This window comes from Malania oleifera, chromosome 6, assembly GCF_029873635.1.
Source record: "Malania oleifera isolate guangnan ecotype guangnan chromosome 6, ASM2987363v1, whole genome shotgun sequence".
Lineage (NCBI taxonomy): Eukaryota > Viridiplantae > Streptophyta > Magnoliopsida > Santalales > Ximeniaceae > Malania > Malania oleifera.
Window position 1 is genome coordinate 17,982,444 of NC_080422.1, and position 9,494 is coordinate 17,991,937.

The following is a 9,494-nucleotide window of genomic DNA, read 5'->3' on the forward strand; positions in this document are numbered from 1 at the left end:
TTTTCATTCTTAATTATATCCGAGATAAGAGAAAACTGAGAAAAATTCATTTCTTTTTTCTCTTCACTTCTTTTTCTCTCACAAAACCCTTAAGCCAGACAAAGCATTAATCTCAACAATATACCTTCCTGACTTTTGTTCAAATTATGATAATTTTATATCAGTTGATTCAGCCCCGTGGTGGGGAACCAGAAATGCCCATACATTACAACCAACCATGAAATAATTGCTGAAACTTTCTTTTTATACATGAAGTAAACAAAAAGAAACATAAGACAAAGAGGGAGCAGGTTGCTACCAATACAAAGAAATTAATATTCTCTTTATCAATACATATTACATTTTTCATGATCATAAATGAAATATGAGAGTCAAAATACATAGATACATTAATTGGTTACATGTTATGAAGAGGAGGATGTTGATCACATGAGTTGTGCTTGTGCTCCCAGTGACTTCACTCTTTATCTCCTCTGGAAATTGAATGCCTTTATGGAGAAGGCAAATATAAATGCAAAGAGCACTGTAAACCCAAGAACAACAGCTGCAACCACACCAAGAAAATCATGTTTGAACCCTAAATACTCTCTCAGATACTCCTTCACCGGTAGATTCGTGTCAACTAGTACGTCTGTCAGATCTCCATACTGTGAAACCACCAATCCATACAAGGTCCAAGCCACAGGGCATACCCAGTAGTACCATCTCCACCACACTGGCATTTTCTGTATTTCATGGGGAAATAAAAATTAATGATCGGCTCATGAGTGAAGAACTTTAAAAGCATTGAAGGGTAGCCAAAACTCACCGTTCTAGGAATTATAAATCCAGAAAAGAGATTCCATATTCCATAGAATGCAGCAGAAACTATGGAAGCAATGTTGTGGTTCGGTGTGACAGCCACAGCCATCATGCCATAGAATGTGAAGTACAAAAATGTGAAGTACATGAAGAACAGGTACCAGAAGAATTTAGCAGCAGTCCATTCAAATCCAATCATTGCATAGACTATAAGCCCATATACCACAGATTGTGCAAAGATATATGGGATCTCAACTGCAACCTGCAATAGAAGAAGAAATGCCATTTAAGGATAAGAATCAAATAAATTAGAAAAAAACATAATTAAAGTAGGGGTTGACGTTAATTTGGTTGGGCAGAAGGGTAGTATCATGTGGCATCAGGCGTGGCTACCCATTTTTATATTATTGTAGAATCAAATATATAAAATATTGCAACAACTCCAAAATATTATTCACCTGTGCAAAGGCATAAGGCAATGCAGAATACATTCCAGCAGCTTTTTCTCTGTAAAAGACTGTTCGTTCAACAGCCACAACAGGCTGCACAGAAGAGGCATTCTGAACACCAAGGAAGAGAACAGCAGCGTACATTGAACCCATCGCGTTAACCAGATCTTGTTGCCTTTTCCTGTAGTATAGAACGCAATGAAGTCAGTTAAAATTTAGATAAGGAAAGGTGTGAAAGTGAATATTCAGGCCATTCTCGATTTTATGAGTGTAACTTACGTTTTGCCACCAAGGTCCCAAAACATCGTCCCAAAAATCAAAGCAATGAAGGTTGTGAAGAGAAACCTCACAGCAGTGTATGGTGGGTTGCGCCAATATGACAAACGTTGTTTCCACAGGCAAGCCATGCATTGTGTGAAGAAAGGCTGTGAGTATTGAGTGGGAAAGTACAGGTCCTTTGAGCCAGGACGAGCTTTGCTCAATTCTTCTATCATGGCTTTGTTTCTCCTGAAATATATGCCATGTTACTGTTAGGACAAGTGTCAAGAACTAATACAGAACTATGAGACTATCAACTTCTTTAAACACTTTCCACTGTTGAAAATATGTATATTGACACGTCTGTTGCTGATAACCAGACTTCATTACATAATCAAGTACATTTTTACTTGGACACACCTGCATAAGTCAGAATTTTTGTACACCTCGGCGAAATTAACTCCCAAAATCATTTCTTGTGCTATAGTTGTCACTTCCAACATCCATGTTGCGGGATTATATCCATCGTTAATTTTTTTGACTCCCTCAATTGCCTAGCAAAAAGCAGTTAATATGCCTTAGCAAGTACTAAATATGAATAAGAACTTGAAATGGAGTATTTAGTAAAGTAATTTTTAACCGCATCGATTCTCACCTCGAAATATTTAATAAGATGGCAAGAATGCCGACCCAGAGGCCCAACATAAATCGACTCTCCTCCACGTTTCATTAGGAATAGCTGCAAGACATATTTCAAAAATTTTACACAGAAGAAAAACCATGAAAAAAGAAACGTAGATTTTTATTAATCCTTCTCTCTATCTAACCTCATCAAATGCTTCAAAAATGTCAATACTTGGCTGATGGATGGTGCACACAACTGTTCTTCCTGTGTCCACAGTGTTCCTAACTGTTCTCATTACAATTGCAGCAGCTCTTGCATCCAGCCCTGATGTTGGCTCATCCATGAATATGATAGAAGGGTTGGCCACTAGCTCAACTGCAATGGTCAGCCTTTTGCGCTGCTCAGTTGAGAGGCCGTTCACACCAGGCAATCCAACTATGGCATCCCTCAATACGTCCAATTCCACAAGTTCCATGACTTCCTCAATGAACATCTGCAACCAATATTCAGAATTAAATGCTTTTCCAAGAAAAGGATGCAGAAAAAAAAAAACAATAATGATTCATGAACTGTTTTAGCATATATCAGTAACTCATTACAAAAGCTTTTTTTGGTTTGAATGGTAAGCAAGCTTTAGCAACACCATGAATTCAATAATTGTAAATTGATTCCCTTAGGCACATTAAGACATGGATTTAAACCATAAGCCTTTGCTGAACAGCTTGATGCTTGTTAACATGAAACAAGGTAAGATTTAAGAAAAATTCAAGCCCGCTGAATTTGATAAAGGATGGCAACAACTAGGGCTAACTGTTGCCAAACTTAACCCTAACAGTGAGCCAACTATTAACACCTAGATAAACTAATTTCTGTGTATTTACTAAAAAAAATTGAATGAAAACACTCAAGAAGAGTACAATTTCACATGCACCAACCTTTCTGGTTTCAGAATTCACATCAGGAGGTAACCGAAGCCAAGCTGAGTAAACCAAGGACTCATAGACAGTTACGTGAGGAGAGTGAATGTCATTTTGCTCACAGTAACCAGAAATTCGAGCAAAGGTTTCCTGCTTCTTTGGATACCCAGAAATTGTGATGTTGCCCTCAACATATCCACCGGTTTTTCTACCAGCCAGAACATCCATCAGAGTAGTTTTACCAGCCCCACTGACACCCATTAAAGCTGTAAGAACACCGGGCCTGAACGCACCACTAATTCCCTTCAGAAGCTCCAATCTATCTTCAAGGACACCCTGGTTTTTCATTTCCTGGAAGTTCAATCCGAAAAAGAAAATTAGTTTTCATATTCTTGTGACATACAAAAGCAGAACATATTTTTTATCTCTAAACAATAATATATGTACTAAAAGTTAAGCCATGGAATTACCTGTGGCATGTCAACCGAATATCTAATTTCATCGAAGGTGATTGAATGTGGTTCAAAAGGAAGAACCATTCCTCTACTCTTATTATGATTAGCCTCAACGATGGCTTCTGTCCTTGCAGATGCTGCCCCAGAGGAGACACTACTCCTCCTAATTTCATCCCCTCTATCTGCAGGTAAATAATAATTAATTGGCATAAAAAGGTGGTAGGTGCTAACTAATTGGCATAAAAGAGATATAAATAACGAAAACAGACTTAAAACACACACATGAAGTTCATCACCTCCAGAGCTATTCCCTTGAGAAATCAATCCTCCAGTTCTGTTATCAAGCTCATCTCCTTGAGTTTCTTCAGGAATAACTGCACGAGGCTTTTCATATGCTGCACAGTTTTGCTGGATATTAATACATAAACTCTAAGCATAGGCAGTCTCAAATCAGAGAATTTAGAGATACCCACGGTTGAGAAAAGTGAGAGCCAAGGTGGAAACAAAGTTGAACAGCAACATAAACCCAAGCAATGCTCCCACTCCAAGCCAATACCAGTATGAATCAGGGAAGAACCCACGAGATTCCATAACTCTAACTCCCAGTGGTTTCGGAGAATCCGGAAGAACCTTGATATTAAAAGCTTCCGACATCAGCTAACTTTCACACAAACATGTGCTCAAAACATATGCAAATAACAAATGCAAAATCTTACTTTTTTCCAACTGTTTCCAAGGAACTCATTTACTAATATTGCATTCTGCCCATACATCATAGGTGAACACCAATAACCCCATATCCACCACTTCTTCACATCATCTATGTGCAGCATTTTTCATGGTCAAGAACTTAAGATGGAAGAAAAAGGAAAAAAAAAAATTTGTTATACACAGTTACTTGCCATACCTCGTGACAGGACAAACCCGCCCAATGCAAAAAGCACAAGCAATGTAAATGAGCCAAATGTGTTGGCTATAATCATGTTTCTACCAATTGCTCCAATAAACCGAAACAATCCAGAAGCCATTTGGCTAATAGCTGCAAGTAGAAGGAACTGTTTGAACAATCTGCAGTCAGAAAAGAAACCATTAATATCGTCAAAACAAATTACAAGTGAAAATTGGAATAATATTTCTCAAGAGTAGAATAAATTTCTGGTTATTACCTTCCAACATTTGGGTCAAATCCAATAACATAGTAAGTCAATAATACCCAAACAGCAACTTCTAAAAAAGTGATAGGAATCTTGAGGATCCATGAGGGAAGAGCATAAGCCCATGCTGGAAAGAAGAAAAGATCCCTTTGCTTGTAAAAGACAGGAAGCTTTTGAATGGTCATGGCCATCTCTGACAATCCATTAAACATGATCATGACAACAGAAAAAAACAGTGCACCAGTATAAATCCCCCCATCTTCTGTTGAATCTTTGTGCATCTCGGTGCGAAAGAAGAGTGTCATTGCAATCAGTGCCATTATCGTAAGCTGAACCATACATATGACCATAACAAAGTTATATCCACAGCTAGGAAATAACCAAAAACAGAAGATGAAGCAAATAGGAAAACCCTACCTGGGAGAGCTTGAAGATATAGACGAATGAGTTTCTCTTCATTAGCAACAGCTCTCGAGACACACAAGCTTTTAGGAGCTCCTCTGTCTTAACACCATACTTTGTGGTTGTCAAGGCAGCCGGGTGGTTTTTGGTCCTGTCAAATGGTGTTGCAAGCTCATCTCCAATTACCTTTCCCACATGGAATGACTGGAAAGCTTCAGCAAATTCCTTGACTGCAACAAATCGGTAAGGCTCATCTCTACGTGCCCAATACTGCTTCTGATCTTTCCTTGATGTCACCTGCAATGAATTTAATTCTTAAGATGACTAAATAGGAAACTTAAAATTTAAAGCCCATAATCAGAAATTTTCTCTGTCCCGATAAAATATATGAAATAAATATTCTCTACCACTTACTTCTTGCAAGAAGTCGGCTACACCTTTCCTTTCAGGACATTTGAAGCCCATAAATTCAAAAAAATCAAGCACTTGTTCACGGGAACCCTGATACACAATCTGGCCATCAGAGAGGAGAATAATGTCATCGAAGAGATTATATGTTTCGGGTGCTGGCTGGAGAAGGGAGATGAGGGCAGTTCCATTGAGAATCTGGACAGACTGCTTGAGTGAATTCACAATTTGGAAAGTTGTCGAGCTATCTAGACCAGTCGATATTTCATCCATGAACAATGCCCTTGCCGGTCCAACCAGCATCTCACCTACAGTTTATTGATGGAGATTTTCCTTACAGTTAGTTGAAGCAAAACCAAAAAAAGGGGGGGCGGGAGGAATATATATATATTAAGTGCATTGATGTTAGAAAATGAGTTGTTTTACCTGTTGTAACACGCTTCTTTTGTCCTCCAGATATACCCCTTAACATTTCATTCCCCACCATGGTATCTGCACAGACTTCTAGACCTAAAATCTGTAATTTTAATAGAAAAAGGAAAGTTTAGTTTTATGCAAATAATCTGGGTACATCTCAAAATCCCTCCAATGACCATTAAAAAATTTTGAACTCACAATACCTTTAAAATGTAATCTGTGACAATGTTTGCCTCATCACCTTCGGCTGCTGCTGCCTGAAAAATTAAAATGTGAAAGGTCAATTCTCAGCTCGTATACTCTGGCAATAAGATCAGCTAAAGAACAGTTTGAAATCAATTCACGTAAAAAAAACATATTTATTTCAACCTATGCAAACTACAAATTCAACAGAATGCCTAGAAATTAAAATCCCTTTATCTTATTGGCATCAAAAATATAATTCTGAAAAGGGATGATCTCTCTGTCTCTCCCTCCTGTCTCCCACTCTGAAATGAACTTGGTAAAAGAGTGCAAAACTCCCTACAGAACATTTCAAAGAATCTAAATTCCCACCTTCATGAAGATATCAATATCAGGATCAGGCTTGATATTTGCAGCTTTTTCTCGTCTAGATAATTCTGCCAACATCTCTGCATATTTTCAAAAAGAATAATCAATCTTAAGCTATGCATAGATCATTAAACCGAGTTTTTTGACAATATTTCCAAAACAAAATGTCTATATTATTGACCGACCATAACGGGATCCAACCCCCTGGCATCTTGCAGAGAAGGCCAAGGTTTCTCTGACAGTCATTTCTCCTATATGGAGATCATGTTGACTGATGTAGGCAGCAGTTCTCTGGGGTACAAACTCATTCAAGCCATGCCCATTGTAAGTAACCCTCCCCGAAAACTGGTTTAACAGAAGCAATTTTTTCAGTTATTGGAGATGAAACAAGAAGTACCCAAAATTTGCAAACCCAGAAAATAAATGAAGCTAAAAATATTATTAAAGGGCATTTAAAAAAAAAAAAAAACTTAAATACATAACACAAACCTTTAGACTGGGATCAAGCTTCCCAGCCAAAGCTAACATCAGTGTGGTCTTTCCAGAACTTGGAGGACCTAAAAGCAATGTCATCCTGCATATATGGTATGAACAAAAATGAGAAACGATCAAGCCAGTGATCGCCATGTGTTTAATTTCTATACATATACATGGGACATGGCTACTTGAAAATAAACAAAGCTTGTTCGCTCACCGGCGAGGCTTGATCATTCCACTAACATCATGAAGAATAGTCAGATGTTTCTTTCTGCTTGGAAGAAAATGGAGCCGTTTTAAGATACCCTTTAGAAAAGAAAACAAAGTGAGCATCATTGGCATACAATAAAATCATTGAAAAGCCATGGACAGAAACAAATAATGATCTGTACTTTATTTGCAGGGTATTACCTCCACCAGACTAAATGAGAAGTTAATGAATGAAGGCAAAGCGCTGCTTCCCGAAAAAGCTTCTGCCTCAATGTTTACATGCTCAAACCTCACTTCGATTGTTGGAATATGAATTCCAACTCTGTTAAAAAAAAAATTTAAAATATATATAATCCAATACTGAAATGAATCAGAAAAACGAAGAACATAACATAAAGTTTCTTTAAAAAAAAAAAAAAAACAGAGTTTGGTAATGTAAATATGAATTGAAGTGCAGAATCCTCCAACTCACTTGTCCACTCGATTCTTGAGCTTCAACAAGAACTTCTCATTATCTTCTTCGGCAACTTTCAACAACCTCTCTATCAAATTCTTTTTTTCTTGAACCCCCAGATTCTTCACATCAATTTCATCAGCAGCCCCCTGTGATCCCATCAGCAACCCTTTTCTCAATCGATTGTAAGTGGGAAGTTTCTCCAAAGCGGCCCATTTCAGAGCTTCTTCGTCGTCTTCTTCCCTAGAAGATCTGGAGAAAACCTCCACGCCATCGCTCCTCCACATCGAAGAACTGTTCCTTCTCAGACTACTGCTAGCTCTGTAAATTTCACCGTCCATTGTAAACCAGAGAGAAGAAACTACACACGAGGCCGATTAAAACCCACCACAACCCAGTAATTGTTTTGCTCAATCTGCAGCCCAAGAGACTCAACAACGAAATCTAGAGCTGGAAATGCTCAAAACCAGAGATGTGTGTCTGTGTTTATGAATCGCTTTTGTGGCTCTTGCTCAGAGAGATCCAAAGCTTTTTCTTTTCCCCATACACACGTCTTCTTTCCGTTTCTATCTCGATTTCCCAGTGGAGCATTGATGGCACCGAGAAATGGGAATTCTAGAACATCTATTTATAGCAAGAGAAAGCACATTAACGAGTTACATTTTCAACTGTCAATGATATTTTAATTTCGAAGCTCGCAGGATGTTGAATTAAGAGAAAGGGTCAATTTCGTCCCGGTACTGCCTGCAGACGCCTCGGGTCATTCTTTCTTGACTTCTCGCGAAAATATAAAAACAGGGCAATTAATTCTTCTGTGCTCGACCCTTCGAATTCGTGAGATCATTTGGGCACCGACCGAGTTGCCACTCAGTTGCAGGGCAATTATGTTTACCAACGAGACACTTACGACGACTATACTACCCCTGTTCGGCGGCCGGCCAATGTGAATAAGGTGACTGAAAAACTTTCTTACAAAAAATAATAAATAATTTCAAAGGCTTAAATTAAGTTTTGAATTTGGAATCAAACAAAAAAGCTAATCTAGGTCACATTTTTTTGTTCACTTTATTTTTTTTATTCCGCGTAAATGTTGTTTTTAAAATTAGGATACGCATTTTTAATCATCATAATTAACTGCAAAATTTGTATAATTTTTGAATTAAATTATATAAATTAAAAAAGTACATTAACTATAAAAGCAATAACTTATAACAAAAAATGAAATTATTTAAAAATACAACAAAGACATTTGTGTTAACTATCTCTTGTATTCATACGGTGTCGATATTGATTGAAAAAAATATATTAATTGTAACTTTTCTCCTCCACAATTTTGAGTTCATTTATCTAAGGATTATCCATCTTTTTGTCCTGATCTCACAAAATAGGGAGTCTTATGATTTGGATGTCCTCCTTTTAAGATGGTGATCGGAAAGACTTTTTTTTTTTTAGGTTACGTATCGAGTATTCACACGTCCGTTTCACAGATCACGTGACTAATCCTGCACCTCTTAAAATTGATCCCACAACTTCAAAGAGAGGGTAAATTCAGGAGTTCAGGGACGTAAACGAGTCTGGAAGAGTTTGAACACCTGACCTCGTGAGAGGCACTCTCGCAATCCACACTACCACCTGAACTACACCCTAGGGGTGAAAGACACTCATTTTTTGTATAATGACTATATTGCCCCTATTCCGGCAATGTGGAAAAGATTATTAACCAACCTTTTAAAAGATCAAATAATAATTCCAAAGCACTAAATTAAGTTTTAAAATATGAAATCTAATCTGTGGACAGCTAAGTGTACTAGAAGCTCATCCCTTCTGTAATTTCTTAAACAACATGCTCATAATGAATTGGCTGCATTTTTTGTCCATTTAAATTTTTTACTATGTGCAAATTTTGTATTTAAAA

At 37.5% G+C, this 9,494-nt stretch overlaps 1 protein-coding gene across 1 annotated transcript; it reads right to left on the reverse strand.

Moving 5' to 3' along the window:
• Positions 1-226: 226 nt before the first annotated feature.
• LOC131157926 (pleiotropic drug resistance protein 1-like) lies at positions 227-8,460 on the reverse strand. The gene is made up of 24 exons (XM_058112394.1): positions 7,598-8,460; positions 7,327-7,447; positions 7,133-7,221; positions 6,928-7,012; positions 6,624-6,783; positions 6,442-6,518; positions 6,090-6,143; positions 5,896-5,986; positions 5,476-5,777; positions 5,077-5,358; positions 4,672-4,988; positions 4,413-4,573; positions 4,222-4,325; positions 3,979-4,135; positions 3,802-3,900; positions 3,521-3,687; positions 3,069-3,401; positions 2,336-2,626; positions 2,164-2,247; positions 1,929-2,062; positions 1,530-1,757; positions 1,260-1,431; positions 809-1,063; positions 227-725 (listed from the first exon to the last, which is right to left on the reverse strand). The coding sequence occupies exons 1-24, from the start codon at positions 7,918-7,920 to the stop codon at positions 465-467; spliced, it is 4,347 nt and encodes a 1,448-aa protein (XP_057968377.1). The 5' UTR covers positions 7,921-8,460; the 3' UTR covers positions 227-464.
• Between the last annotated feature and the right edge of the window lie 1,034 nt (positions 8,461-9,494).

Coding starts and splice junctions, on each gene's coding strand:
- LOC131157926 (XM_058112394.1), bottom strand. CDS start 7,920: ATGGACGGTGAAATTTACAGAGCTAGCAGTAGTCTGAGAAGGAACAGT. Junction 6,144..6,441: donor ATATTGATATCTTCATGAAG/GTGGGAATTTAG, acceptor TTAATTTTTCAG/GCAGCAGCAGCCGAAGGTGA. Junction 5,778..5,895: donor AAAGAAGCGTGTTACAACAG/GTAAAACAACTC, acceptor AATAAACTGTAG/GTGAGATGCTGGTTGGACCG.